The sequence below is a fragment of the Anas platyrhynchos genome, chromosome 15, assembly GCF_047663525.1.
Source record: "Anas platyrhynchos isolate ZD024472 breed Pekin duck chromosome 15, IASCAAS_PekinDuck_T2T, whole genome shotgun sequence".
Taxonomy (NCBI): domain Eukaryota; kingdom Metazoa; phylum Chordata; class Aves; order Anseriformes; family Anatidae; genus Anas; species Anas platyrhynchos.
In genome coordinates this window covers 8,339,611-8,354,869 of record NC_092601.1, presented here as the reverse complement: position 1 = coordinate 8,354,869, position 15,259 = coordinate 8,339,611, and the positions used below count along the sequence as shown (strand labels likewise).

At 42.4% G+C, this 15,259-nt stretch overlaps 1 protein-coding gene across 7 annotated transcripts in view; it reads right to left on the bottom strand.

The window, feature by feature from the left end:
* CLUAP1 (clusterin associated protein 1) overlaps positions 1-15,259 on the bottom strand; it is a 79,912-nt gene that overhangs the window by 58,733 nt on the left and 5,920 nt on the right. For 3 of the 7 annotated variants that reach the window (XR_011803492.1, XM_038186999.2, XM_072023678.1), the window contains exons 2-5: positions 13,412-13,523; positions 11,461-11,545; positions 6,660-6,839; positions 5,548-5,643 (exon numbers count right to left, since the gene is read on the bottom strand). Coding sequence is in view for 6 of the 7 variants with exons in the window: in XM_038186999.2 (XP_038042927.2) it covers positions 5,548-5,643; positions 6,660-6,839; positions 11,461-11,545; positions 13,412-13,523 (473 nt within the window). In the remaining variant the exon portion in view is untranslated. Of the gene's footprint in view, positions 1-5,547; positions 5,644-6,659; positions 6,840-11,460; positions 11,546-11,646; positions 11,838-13,411; positions 13,524-13,750; positions 13,883-15,259 lie in introns of those variants that run through there. The other 4 variants (XM_027468783.3, XM_027468785.3, XM_027468787.3 and 1 more) reach the window with 3 other exon arrangements.

Here is a 15,259-nt window from a genome sequence, read left to right as displayed (position 1 = left end):
TCTGTCCCTTCCCCAGCACACTGCCACAGGACACCAACCTACGCTGTGCTCACCAACAGCTGTTCTTGAAACATCCTGGCAGCTTCAGTGGACTCCAGCACTGCACTCCAAAGATCCCTGGTGAAGCACAGCTTTCCATCTCTCCCTCTTAGTGCTGAACTGTGCCAAGTTCCCTCCCTGGCAGTACCGGTGTCCCAGCTGGAACAGGGCAAAGGCAGCACCTGCACCTCTCCCCATCCACACCTCGCACCCTGCAGCACAATGCACGAGGTGGGAGAGCAGGAAAGGAAATCTCCTGACCTGTTTACAGGGCTGGAACCCAGCGGCTGCTCCTCACATTTTGGCTTTCTGCTGCTGTAGGGCTGTTTATCAGGAAATGCCTTCCCGTTCTGCTCAAATATAAAATCCGATTTCTTATTTAAACCAAAAAGGACATTTGTGATTTTCATCTGATGAGATAAGCATAGCTTTTAGTTAAGATTCTGACCAAAAAACCTACCAACAGCACCCTAGGCTGAATTAAGCAAATGAGTGCCTGTAGGTTTTGCTTCCTCCAGTATTCTTTAATTAAAGGTTTGAGTGATGTTTATTGGTTGGGGGGTCTTTTGTTGTTTGAACATTATAGATTAATTCTAAAAGCAGTTTACAAATCAGAAATTCAATGAGGAAATCATGGATTTATAAAGGCATGACAAAGGCACAGCACCACATTTCCATGAACACAAATACTCTTTCAAATTAATACAGATGCATTTACATCAATACGTACCCACGACACATCTGATATAAACTTTCCCTTAATAAACCCTTCCTTTCTCTAGCTGAAATTTGTTTTCATTCAGAAAGTAATTTACAAAAGTGGCCCATTACTTGGATCAATAAGGTTTATCTTATGCATAAGGATTTTCTACATAGCTTCTATACAAATTATGTGCAAAAAGAGCTCCAATAAAGAAATTGGAGGTTGTGACACATTATAGTCAACGTTTCTACAGGAAATAAAAGCGAGTTTTACTTCACTTTTCCCAGTGATCTTTCCCCAAAAAGGCGCTTCGACAATGAAAACAGATCTATTCAACCCATTGATGACAAATGCTGGCATTTCTTTTACAGTTACAGGAAAATGAAGCAGTCTTTGCTTAGGATAGAAACAAGATCCTCAGCTTAACTAAGCCTAGGCAGCAAGATCCTCCAATTAGGCATTTGGAGATGGATGAATTGGAAGGGAAGGAGGAGGGAGCTCGGGAAAAGTAAAACCACCGTGTTCTCAAATTCATTAAAACAATATCACAACTGTCGATGCATTTTAATATATGCAACAGGTTTCAGGACATAAAACGTAATTAACAAATAAACCATACTGCTCTCCTACTGCCCTTCAGTAGTGCAGTCTCTCCTCCAGCGCAATTTATCGTGTGCGTTACTTAGCCAAGCAATGTCAAAAGAAAATAAGCAATGGAAATCAATAATCAACACATTAAAAAAATACTAAAAGTAACCTTAGATTAATGGCAGCTAATTTGATATGTACAGACAGAGCTCTAGCTCTCCCCACAAAGGCAGAATTCTCAGCACTTCTCCTGCCCACCTGGAAGGGGGTAGGAAGGGCAGGCACAGGATCTCACCCCTCACCGAGTCTGTGAAGAATCCAGGGAGATGGTGTGAAATGATGACAGGAGATTCCTTACTGCCCTCAACACTGGCTGTTTGGAAATAACTGCACCTCCACTGACTTCCATAGGCACTATCAGACATCATGGCAATGGTAGAAAACAGCAGCATTTGGCTCTCTGCCTCTCACTTGATGAGTTCATTTCATACTCAAGTGAGCTCATGTAGCCCAATTATTTTAAAATATTTGGGAGGAAAAATTCGGACGATGAAATCATCTACAGGTAACCATACATCCCTCTTTTCCCCCCAGAGACATCCTCCCTCCCTGCCTTAAACTTTGTGTAGTAAAACCCCACAGCCCTGAGGATTCTGCTCCCCCAGCTGGGATAGCCTGCAGCGAGGCTGGAGCTGCTCCTGCCAAGAGTTTGAGGCACAGGAAAGCTCTCAAGCTCAGCATTGCTGGGCAGCACATCAAATGTCTTACACCACACACGCTCAGGTGTTCAGATCTGTGATTGTAGGATCACCTGGTGCACCCAGCCAAGATCTTTGACCAAGGGGTGCACCAGCAGGTGAAAGGGGAAAGCCACCTCACCGAGCTGCAGGTGTCTCGTTTGTGCCATCCATACCGAGTTCCCTTTATACTCATCTGAAACATGCATGCATGCGGTGCAGTTCTGCTGCTCCAACATACACGTGAAATTTAGGGGTGACAAATCACACCCTGGGCTCCACTGCTGAAACATCTAGGTTACCACCAACTAAAAAGGAAGCAAGGATGTTTATTTACAGAGGCTCATGGTGGAAACAGGACCAAAGTCATGACGTCTCAGGAATTAAAGTGCAAAATCTGTGGTGCCCCAGCAGCTTTAAAAGGTCTCGTGACACAGCTGCATCACACGCAGTGAAGCTGGGCAGTATCCTGCATCCCAGCAGGACAGGTGGCTGAGGCAGACACTGCTGGCTTTCCCTGGGATGGACTGCATTGATGTGCACACCCCACAGCACCACCAAACAGCACAATGGAGCAGTGAGCCAGTGACCCGGCTGCACATTCAGCTGAATTCCAGCTTCAGGGTAAGATATATCCCCCACCTATACGTTATTTCTGGATTCCCCTTTTCCACCTGCTTCCTAAAGTACAGGGCGAGGGTCTCAGGTTCTGTCACAAAGATCTCGGTACCTGCCAGAAGGAAGGTTATCACTCTTGAATCGAATCCTGGCCGTAATTATTCACAATTGTATTGCAGATTCCATCAGAAAAGCCCAAGACAACACTCCCCATATTATTAGTTAAGCTTCACAGAGGAAGAGAAAGTTATTATATCTACTTTACGAAGAGGTAAACTGAAGTGACCCCAGTATCAGTTTAAGGGTAAAGATTTTGCTTTGTGACTCCTGAAAAGATGGAAACGACAAGAGCCAGGGGAATTCTCTTCTGTTCAGTCTCACTTCACCTTATGTTTTCTGAGCTCTCCCAAAGGTGCTGTGCTGGCCTCCACCATCTCTCCAAACAAGAGGCATGACAATGCCAAAACCCATAAAGCTGCCCAGCACTTTGGTCATTTCCTGGTATAAGTGACCTGTAAACTACTCAGAACAACAAATTTAGTTCAGCTAATTTTTAGATTACATTTTATGGTGCATGGGCTGGAAATAATTTTTACAGTATCTAAACTGCAGTTTTGTAAAAAAATAAAAAATAAAAAAAAGGCAGCAACAGGTGTCTAGTCATAAACTTTCTATTACTAATTGAAAGCAAGTTCTTCATTCCTTTCTACCAACTTATAGGCTTTTTATATAATTAAATAGATTTTCCATAAAAAAAGAAGTCCCAATTAAAAACCAACCACTGTGAAAGTGCTTTTCCCATACCCATTTTACAATATTTGTTCAACAGAACAGGACATGAAGACACAGTCTGCAGGGAAGACCATATCCACTGTGTTCCCATACACAGCCCTAGACATATTCCAGGCATGGATCAGTTCCAAAGAGGCCATGGCTACAACTGCCTTTTGTCCCTTTCTCTTTCAAAGATGTTGCAAGTGCTCAGAGTCCCCATTTAAAATAAACAAACAAGCTAAGTAATCACCATCACCATGCTAGTAGTCCTTGTAGAAGAAAACAAAGCCATGAAGCAAAAAAATAACTCTGCTTATAATTAAAACAGACAAACTTGACAAACTCCACCAGAAAACTGCTTATTGCAACCTCATAGCTTTTAACCTGAAAACTATTTGCTTTGCTAAATGCTTAAATCTCAAACTCGTCACGCAATTACATACCAAACTTGGCATTTAAAACACAAGCCAATTTATTTTTTTTCCTCCAGTTTTATCACTCAGAAGGCTGGAACCAGTATCAAAGGAAAAGGAGCAGAGCAAGAAAGTTTCTTTGTTGCTCTCGAGGTACTCACTGCACTGGCAGTGTCATGTTGTGCTTCAAAGATACAAACGTGTAGCTAATGAGACAGAAGCAAAGGTCATCTTTTCTAGGACAGGATTTCTTAAAGATAAATTCTGTCTGTCAAACCTTTTTTGCAAAATCCAAACTGGTTACCTCTGCAAGATTAGTTAGACCCAGCTTGTGCACTTGGTCATTACACCACATGAAACATACACTCTCTACAGAATATAATAAATTCCATCCTTTTACAAATTGCACCTTTAAACAGACTACATTTGAAGGTCTCTTAATGGGTGCAATGAGAAGTGGCTGCGATGAAGCACTTACCCATCTCTTGATTTTTCATTTCACGCTTTCAGCACTCTGCACTTGTGTAAGTCCCTATTTTAAGGCCCAGTTCTAAAGTCAGTTGGACTCCAAAAAGCCTTGATTTAAAGTGATTAAACAATGACCAATTTCAAAGCAATGCTTAAGAACTTTTTAAAAATGTTGACTTACACTGACCTACACTTGACTTTTCAGCTGAGCTCTAAGAGATGCTGTACACAGAAAAAAAACACTTTAATGCTCTAAATCAAACATTAGCACATTAGGCAGTATTCACGTGAAAATTATTTCAAAGCCAGCAAATTAAGCAAAAAGTAGAAGATGAGGAGTGACTGACTAACTGTTTTGTAAGGCTTGTGTACATTGAATTAAACTGGTTATCACTTCTCTCTCCCTTCTAAGATACTAACATCTTTCACACAGCTGTACACCATGCTAATGCATCTAACAGAAAAGACAACACTCCGCAGGTAACCTTCCCTGTACATCATCCATCCTTTGAAACACTTGCACTCCATCAAACAAGGACCTGGAAGCTTTAGTTGTCAAGGCACACAGCCTACTGCTCTTACAGGATGCACTTCCCACAGCTCAGATAGTACAAATCTGAAGATTTCCAAAAACAATACTAGAATATTCTAGGCTTCCCTTCCTTAAATGCCTGTTATCAGCAAACAAATAGTCTACAGCATTACAGACAGAAGCGTTAGAGAAAATATTGAAAGACTTATTGGCAAAGTGTTTGATGACACTTGTATGACTTCATGCAATAGCTTAGTTGTAAAATCACAAGCTAAAGAATATGTACCCTGCAGGCTTGTGGGGCTTTCAATTACTGTAACAGAAATAACGAGCCTTGCACTTGGATAACTAAAGGCATTAATCATTTATCTTTCAGAACACATTCATCACCGCTGCTAAAACATACACATGAAGTCAATATTCCCAAATAGTTCTTCAGAGACTATTCCAGTTTTCTTCTGAAGAGAAAGTGCCAAACTGTTCTCTCAGTTTGATCGCAACCCAGATGTTAATATGAGCAGGAAGAAAATGCAAACTTTCTGACCCAATCCTACAGATAATAGGATATTCATTTTAGATGCAGCTGTTAAAAACAGCTACATACTTCTTTCACCTTTTTTCCTTTGCAGCACCCAGTGAAGGAAAGTTCTTACACACTCTCCAGGGTTTACTTACCCTTAGCTCAACTTCTTTGCCAAGTAAGTCATACAGACTTGCTCCTTTGGAGGTGATTTCAGAAGCAAGCTGTCTAGCTGCCTTCAAGTCAGCAATCTGGAAACAGAGCAACAGCATTCATTGGCAAAAGAGAATCCACAATATCACACAGAAGATCGACAGATTTTTCCCATTTTACGTTAAAAATGCATGGGAGGCCAGCACAGAGGCTGAATCTCTCCTGTAGCACTGAAGTTCCCCACCGGGATCACAGTGAGCCTGTCTCTTGGCTTTAATGTGGTCTAGATTAGCCTCCATTTACACATCAGTAAAACCCCAGACACCTCAGGCCAACAAAAAACACTCCTCAAAACTGACTCTGCTGGTTGTTGGTTCATGTGCTACCCAGGGCAAAGGGAAATATCTTTTTCTACATGCAAAAGTAAAAAGTGCATATAGTAGAAGGTACATGAATAGCACAGTGCACAGATAGCAAATGCTGATTGTCTAGAAGCGTATTTTCATGATTTCTTCTAGGTACTTTCTTAGCAGATGTGACAGCACAGCTATAATAGAATCAAAGACTAAGAATATCAGAATATAAAGATGTGCTAAAAGTAACGAAAAAGCAGCAACAAGAACTCCTCAGCTTATTTAACACAGTTTTGTTGGTTGTCTTTTTTTTTTAAAAAAAAAAAAAAAAGAAATATCTAGAGAAGGCATTTACTTTAAGGGCTTGAACAACTTTGATGTCCGTTAGGACGACCGGAAGATTCTCCTTTCACTCAACGCAAATTGGCTCAAAACTCAACTATCAGTCAGTGGTTTGGAAGCTCCTTTGTTGCAATGAGATTAAGAGAGAGAAAACAGCCTTTATTCTGGCCTACTCCAACAGCTCTGCAATTTCAATAGCAATTGAAAACAAAGATAACCAATTTTGTGCCTCTGTTGCCTCTACTTCTGCTTAAGAACACACAACTTAAAAAGAAGTCATAGTGTGACTTCAGCCACAGAAAGTCTGAGATAAAGAATTATCAACCTCCTGTAGAGAACATTCTCCACTTCAGTTTCAGCCCGAAAATGTTTTTTTTCCCCACAGATTAATACAGAACAAGACTACAAGTTTTCCTTACTTTTGAGCCAAGATCAAACTTGAATTTGCTGCTGTCTTCCTCACTCACATCTGTGCGCTCCACTCCCTTGGTGTTCATAGCACCGTAAAGCACAGAGGTGACTTTCAGCAGTTCCTTCACTGCATAGCCATCTGCCTGGTAAAGCTTCTTCGTGTTCAGCTTTATGTGAGCCTTGGTAGCCTTTGGGAAGAAAGAATTTATCATGTAACAAAGAATAAAATCTTTACCTTTTCACACTTCGCTCTAAAGCTCTTTTTGGGGGGCACCATCTTCTTTATGAGAATAAATCTTCCTGTTTGGAAACAAAATCGTCTCACCGTATTGCTGATGTTTCTAAAAGAAGTCTTTCTGAAATATGTGCACTTTCTGCACGTCAGAACATTTGCAGATAATTACCAGAATAAAAAAAAAAAACTCAAACTATCCATTAATTCTTCCCTGTGTGAAGATCAGCAAAAACCCTGTGCACCACTTAAATTCAAATTAAGTTTAAGTGGAATGTAAGTGCTGCCCAGGTCTTGTGATGATGCTGCAGAGAGGTAAATTTCACCCTTAATGAGTTACAAGAATAAGATCAATTATCCTAATTTAACTGTCTTCTCTTCCAGCAGTACCTGAAGAATATTTTACTGTTTCTCTCAAATTATTCCCTGCTACAATATTACCGACTTTATTCCCTTGTCTTCCATCTCTGAAAAGTACAGATAGACCAGTAAGGAAAAAAACACCAAAAATTATAACGTTATCATTTTTTAATTCAAAATACCAAAGAGAAAAAAGTGCGCATCATAGAAACTATGTATCTGCTGCAGAAAGGACACAGTTTTCTTGAAATTCCTGACAAGATTAGGTTACACATGAACAGCCACAAGGAGCCAGTGCTAAACTCCAGGTTAAACTTTGAGGCACTCTTGCTAATGGCCCAACTAAACAGACAAGCAAATAAAAACTGTTCGCCCTCTAGTTCTACAAATACAAAAGCTAAGTTTTAACTTCAGATCCTCTTATGGATGCCTAGCAGTGCAATACCTTCAGCCTTGGGATACGTGACTTGAACACCAGAATAGTTGGTACTAGCTTTGTCTGCTCTACACTGGGCTTCTCCAAATACTTTAATGCAGGAAAGTTTCGCGTGAAAAGGGAGAAAGGACTGCATCTCAAACCACAGACCTAGCTCCAACTTTTCAGGGAGCAAAGGAAACAAAACAAAGAGCTGTTGATAAACGTTTTTTTCATCTGATTCCGGTCAAGCTTCGTGACTTTACAATCAGATTTCTGAACAGCGCTTGCATCTTGCCTCTTTCTTCACAAAGTCACAACGCAGCACAGTGCCTCTACGCACTTTCTGCCTCTACGCACTTTCTGCACGCAGGAACACAGCTAAAAGAGAAGTGAAACTTTCCAGAGCAGGTTACTGATGTTGCACACCCTGATCATGAGACTTACGGTACAAAAACCCTGAAACCGCTTTGGAAAATTTTGGCCAGTGTGACCTCAAATGAACCAACACACAAAGCAGAAAGCCAGATGTGTTCTTCCATCCCTTTGGGTACAAGAAATCTAAAAAACTAGACTGTAGAAACAGTGGGTATTAAATTTTAAGAGAAGTATGCCATTAAATCGGCGGAATCTGTTAAACATTCACTACACAAAGAAGACTAATACACCACATCATGAAGGACATGGTTAGAGACAGGAATTCCAATTTCAGTTCCATTCAACCTCAAGAGAGAAAAATCAATGTCTAGTAAAAGGAAAAAAAAATGTTTTGCACTCAAAGGCTACTTAGAAAAAAAGAGGAAAAACACACATAAAGCTACGTGTATTTTTCAGATTGACATAATTGCACTGCCTATTCAAGCAAGCAAACAAACTACATGTTTGGAAAGCTTGAGATTCGGTCACCTATTTTCTAACAACTCTAAATAGTTGTAAAGTATCATGAAGAATCACTTCCATCTATCCTGAAAATGCAATTATTAAAACATAATAAAATAGAAATAAAAATTTACTGCAGGAATGGAATCAACAGCCAGAAAGTTTGCTCTACTTTAAAAACCTGCTTCATTATTATCATGGAGCCAAATTGTGGACCCAAGGCAAAGCCTCAGTAAAGACATTCAGAGAAGTGGAAACGCGAAAGGTTCCTGCCTGACCCACAGAGCAGCACGGCACCGTGTCACTGCCACTGTGCTGCAATTCCCCTTCTTGGGGGATTAAAGTGGGACTGCAGCAATGCACCAGCCATCTTCCCTCTGTGCTGTGTAGGAGGAGATGCTATTCCCTACCACTTAAACCAGAGGGTGGTGGGCTCAGTACCTTTGTCCTTGCTTCTCCAAACAGTCTGCATCTTTCCTGTTACAGTAAAACTTTCTATCAATCAATTCAGTAATTCAATAAGAGACAACCGCAGGCAGGAAGAATTTACATTCCTATGAGACAGGACAGATGAAACGGATATCCTAATTACATGAGGTCATACGGATCGTTACCCTCCTCCAAAACCCACAAAACCACTAGGTCCCGAATCTGACAACAGACATTAATTCCAACAGTGAGGGCAGTCCCAGGACACAGAGCTATGGACGCACCACAAACACAGGGCCTTGCTGTGCAAAGCAACAAGCCCTACAACTTATTTCCTCTACCCCATGGCTCACTACTAACACACTCCTGTGCTCCTAAGAGCTCTCTGCACATTACCAGTACAGCATCCAAAGACAGTTATAGTTCAGACCCTGAGATCCTTGGTTGGTTTCAGCAGCGATCCTTGTTGCTGACATTTGTTTTTGGAACCCTGACACAGCTGTAAAGCACACAGCCCAGGCAGTACCAAGAGCAGCATTTGTGCCTATGCCAGACATAGGTTTCAGTCCTTATAATCAGTTAATTAGCCAAATAATGTGTGATGGAAAAGCAAAAACAGCTCAGGGAAGAACCACCAGCACTTCCAGCTGTGTGCTCCAGCCATTCAGTCACAGACCCATAGTCTTTATCCCATCGAGCCCAAGCATTTTGCATTCTTTCTGTACAACAGCACAGTCTCGGTAGTATCTAAACCCAGTAATACAGGGCAATGCATTGTTTGAGTAAAAACACATTTATACTCCTTGTCTGGTAAAGGAAAGGAATATTCTAGATATATTTCATGGTGATTAATCCATCCCAATATTCCCTAAGATAAATCTGTCTCTATCACATCTCACCTCTGGCTACGGACACATAAAGCTCCCAGCTACTAGACAAGATAACTGTGGATTCCACAGACATTGAGTTATTAAGGAAATGTCTACAAGCTTTTCTCATTCTGAAAATGCTGAAGAACTACAATAATCCCCGTATTATTTTTGTAATATCAACTAAGCACAGGATGATTAAAGAAATTTCAATTCATTTCATTTTCTGAATCAAATACTTCTAAAATCTTTAGGGATATCTTCCTTGAACTCAGGTAGTAAAAGGAAAATTAACAACGTTATTAATGACTCCATCTTTTCATTTCAAAACATGCTTGGTTTGGAGGGCAGAAATCCCTCCCAACAAAATACATCCGTTCACTTCATCTTATGATGCTCCAGGATTCAAAAGTACATTCTGATATGTACAGATGCGAATCATGTTCTGAACTAAGTAAAATTAAGAATCAAGGAAACTTACGGTGGACACCATCACAAATCTGAAGACAAAAGTGATCCTGATTAGAGTATCATTTTAATACATTTTAAAAATTCAGAGAAGTTTGATAAGAAATTAATCTTTGGCTCTAGCATGAGGAGTTCCTCTGTTCCCAAACCCATCTATAAGTTTTGATCACTAATTTTTTCCACCTGATTAAATGTGTGCACAGGTGTCATAACAGCAAAGGCTCATGCCACATCAAAGCAAAAAGGCTGATGTGAAGGAGTATGTTCACAGGAGACTACAGAAGTTGATAACCTAATTCAAGTGTGGCTAAGAATAAGGTGGTAAAAGATTGGATCTGAGAAAAATAAACCTCAGCCCCATCACCGAGAAGGCTCATACGACAGAATGCCAGTGTACAATCCTATAGAGCACGTCAGAGGTTATAACTACTCAAGCATACGAACTAATTAGGCATCCAAAGTTAGTAGTAAATAAGACAGAATCTCTTCTGAACCCATTTAAAGGGCTTCACAAATGTCCTATCCACAGCTATATCTTTCACTCTTACCCCCCCCCAATATTAAGAGATAAAGGTGAATTTTGTTTTATCATTAGATGTTTAGATTCCAATTCTGTGAAGTCACAGACATAACTCTAGGTGATTTCAGTAACAACACACCCTGGGCTGCTCAAGTTTGTAACAGCTGTTACATGAGGATCCCAAATCACCGACAAGGTCACCACTTGTTTTGGATCCGTACAAATACAAGCCTAAAAGAACACTCTAGACTCAAAGACCCTATGAACCAAGGAAGAATACTTCTACTTGACTTCACTACTATGACTCAAATGAAGCTACTTACAGTATCGAGTAGTTGTGCTTATATCATTGCTGAAGCTTTATTAGTAGTAAGTTCTAAAATTAACTCCTCTCTCCCTTCCTCTTCATTTTCTTACTATTTTTTAATTTGCATTTTTGATCCTGAGCAGAATTCCCCAATCAATTTTACAGCCTAAATCATTATTTCAGAGAGAAAACAAAGCTGACCTGCAATCTGACATACATCACAAGAGTACAGTACATACTCAGTACAGAACAGAAGTCATGAGGGATTACGAGGGAAACCATTAAAGCTAACAAGGAACACGTATTTCAATGTGAAATAAACAGACATACCATAAACTGAGCTACAGCCTTAATGAAGAAAACGCGGTCCTGTTCTGTCTCAATATCAGGAGGAATGTCAGTCTGAGGCTCATACCTGCGGAAAGAAGCATGCAGCAATTCTGAAATAAATATGCAGGATTGAGGAAACTCTCATTTATGAGGCAAAATCAAAAAGAAAAAAGACAACACACGTACGAAACTGAAAATAACTCTTTAGCTCCTACCACAGATACAGGATCCAAGCCTTGGAATGCGTTGAGGGATTTGTGTACAAACTGCAAAAGCTATGAAAGTCGAGATGCTTCTCCAGCAGGAATTATTACTTCGGGATCCAGAACACATCTTTTCACTCAGGGTTTTGCAAAGGAGCAAAATTTAGCTGACTTGATCAGATCTGTGAAATACTTATACTCAGCAATAACTTACTACTTAAATCACAAGCTGCTTCTGTAAATCAAACTAAACTCGATCACATGTGGCTTCACAATTTAAAACACCTGGCATATGACAGAGCTCATCTTCTCAGCCTTTCAGGTGGTACGTTAAAATGTTGTGTGCTAGATTACTACTGAGGGCAGTAACAAAAAGAGCCATGTCACCTTTTAAAATGTTGCCATGCATGTTTCCACACTCTCAAAATACACAAGAAAAGTACACGCTCACAACAATCCTTTCACACAGATTACTTTCTGAATTAAAGGAAACACAAAAAAGCAGACAGAAAGATTGTGAACTGCTTTTTAAAAAGCATTTGCAAAGTGCAGAAACTTCCAGAAGTCACCAGCCTACAGGAACCAAGGAAGAAAAAACGGTAAATTCCTGGGGTTATTCCCGGGCTTTGAGATTTTCACCATTCAGACAGGCAAAAAGAAAAAAGCATCTTCCCTTTCAAGTCACATTTGCAATTAAGAGCAAGGCATGTGCAAAGTAGCCTCTCCGCTTTAAAGTGTAATCAAAAGGCTTCTTGAGAGGAAAAGCTGCTTGTCAGTGTCAAGTGTAAATCTGACTCATAACAGAGAAGGATGCTGGCGTTCAGTTGCTGTTTGGCCTGAAAGTAAAGCGCTTCCCTAACAGGCACAGAGCTCCCAGTTATCCCACAGTATTGAAGTTTAAGCTTTTAAGTAGAGAAATACTATTTTTTAAATGATATTTTTATTTTCTTTCACAACAACCCTGTTGTGTTGCTGGGGGGGGAATACTGATTTATAGTTTTAAATGTGAAGTGGAAACAACAAGTAATTTAGACCCTCTGTGTAACAGCAGTAGTTTAAAGAATACTCAGGTAACTCATTTCAAGCACTTCTGAATCATTTTTAAGTATTCCCCTATTTTATTAAAATTGTGGCAGCATTCAGGAAACATCCATTAAATTTAACGCTATTATATTAGTTACAAATCCAGGCCAAAGAAACAGCTATCGGGCCAACAGATCGCTGTTATATTTTCCATCGGAATATTTGACATGGGGAGTAGCTTAGGTTGTTTTATTTTTTCATGCATGTGAGGGAAAGAAGAGTATGTATTAGCAGGTCAGGTTTCATAAACATTTAAACAAAGCCTGCCAATGGGTTAGGGGGGTGCGAAACCGTAACTGGACAGCGGTGGTTGAATACTGTGTTTCTATGCACATGGTTTTAAAACGCAGCACGGATGCTAGACAAGCCCAAGCTGAAGCAGTAAGAGCTGTGAGAGGATAAAAACTGACTGCATCCCGAGCAGCTCTGCCGGGACACAGCCTGCAGAGTGTGTGAGGGACAAAAGCACCTTCAGGGTGCCGTCCCTGACAGGACTCGGGCACTATTCTCTACTTCGGTTACCAAAACACATTGTTAAGGTTCTGTAATCAAACTCCAAAGGCACAAAGTTAATTACTGCATGTCCTGCGTGATGTGGAGAGGAGATGCCAGAGGTCGGCCGGCTCGCGTTAAGTTTCTCCACCGGCCCGAGGCCCCCCACCCACCTCTTCACCAGCCACAGCAGCACTTCGGCGACCAGCATGAAGTTCGGGGCGTGGAAATTCTCCAGCGAGATGAGCCGGGGATAGCCCAGCGCCCGCATCATCTCGGTGAAATCTGAAAAAAAAAAAAAAAAAAAAAAAAACAAAAATCAAAAAACAGCTGAGAGCGAGCGTCGGGGGGGCTGCCAAGAGCACCGACCCCGAGCCCCCCGCCCCCCCAACCCCGTCAGGAGCCGGGGCCCTAACGGAGCGCGGCCCGGGAGCCCTTTGCACCAGCCCGGGGACACGAAGGGACATGAGGGGACACTGAGGGGACACGGGGGGACCCGGGGCCTTGCTCACTGCGCAGGTCGCGGAACGACATCGCTGCAGCAGGCCGCGCCGCTCGTTGCTATGGAGACCGCCCTACGGCGCAGCGGCCGGGCCCAACTTCGCCAGGACGCGAAGCGCCGGGGAGGGCCTGTGGGGGGGGCCGAGTCCTGCTTCAGGTCCTGCCTCGGGTCCTGAGGGGGGTTTGGGGGGGGGGGGGGGGGGGGGGGGGTCCGGGGCTCCGCAGCCCACACACTGGGCTCGGGGATGGGCAGCAACGCTTGGAGCACGGCCCGGGGAGTGACAGCCACACCAACGGTGCTGGCAGTGGTTCGTGAAGGAACCATAACTCAAAACAAATAAGTTATAAGTTATCTAAGTTATAAAAGTTGTAAGTTATAAAGTTATGAAGTGAGTATGTGGCTTATCTTGGTGTTGGGTGCATGCGGGATGGCTCCCAAAGGCATGCGCACCCTAACACAGCAACTTGCCCTGGTTATATGCAATAAAGAGCACAAATTTCCCAGTACACCTCTACATGTGCATAACCCGTCCCCGCTGTGTGCTACAATCAGCTCCAAGGAGTCATTTCCACGAACTCCTCCCGTCTGTGCCTGCTGCTGGTGGGGGGGGGGCTGAAGGCTGGTGACTCCTCTCCATCACCAGCAGCTGCCCCCTGCCTCTGTGCAGACTCAGCCGCTCCTCAGCTCTCGTCCAAACCACAGGGTCGGGCTCAGCTGGTTTTTGGGGCAGGCTCCCCACTTTTGTCAGGAAACATCCTCTGTGAGGGGCCCCGAGACTCCTCGTTTGGGTTCAGTAAGCAAAGGCACTCAGCAGTATCAATTTTAATGTGATTAAGCAAGCCCCTGTTCTTTCATTCCTGTCTTTAATAATTATGATTGTTTTATTTAGAAATCATTAATATGATTAAGCAAGCCCCCATTCTTCTATCCATAGCTTCAGCAGGACGTGCCCTGCTCACCAAAACGCAGGGGCAGCCCCAGGAGCAGCCTATGCTGCATGCAGCAGCGCAGACCCCTCCGATGAGCAAATACCTCCAGCAAATACCTCTGTGTTCACTGTCCATCCTCACAACACCCAAGAACAGCCGTGTCCCCAGGCCAGCCCCTCGCTCCCTGCCACCCCTCGGCTCCTGCCCACGACTGATGCTGACTGATCCTGTCAGCGGGGTTTCATAACAAACTACTCAAAGGCTATCGGTGTCCCAAGTTTGCCCCTACAGACATAACCAACAGGAGTTCTCATGTTGATGAATCAAGTAAGGACAACGTGACAGTTTTTCCACCAACACTTTGTTGTTTCAGATGTCCTAAAGGAATGGGAACGCTGACCACGGGACTGCAGAAGCACCAGGCAGAGCGGCCACAGCTCTTACTGACAGGGCCATCAATATTGCAGGGCAGAATGAGCTGAAAATAATCTAGATGTCAGGCTGATCTATGGGTGCCTCAGTACATTTTGTGAACAGTCCTCAGTTTACCAGTTCCAACTGCTCAAGCACATGTAACACATGCACACACA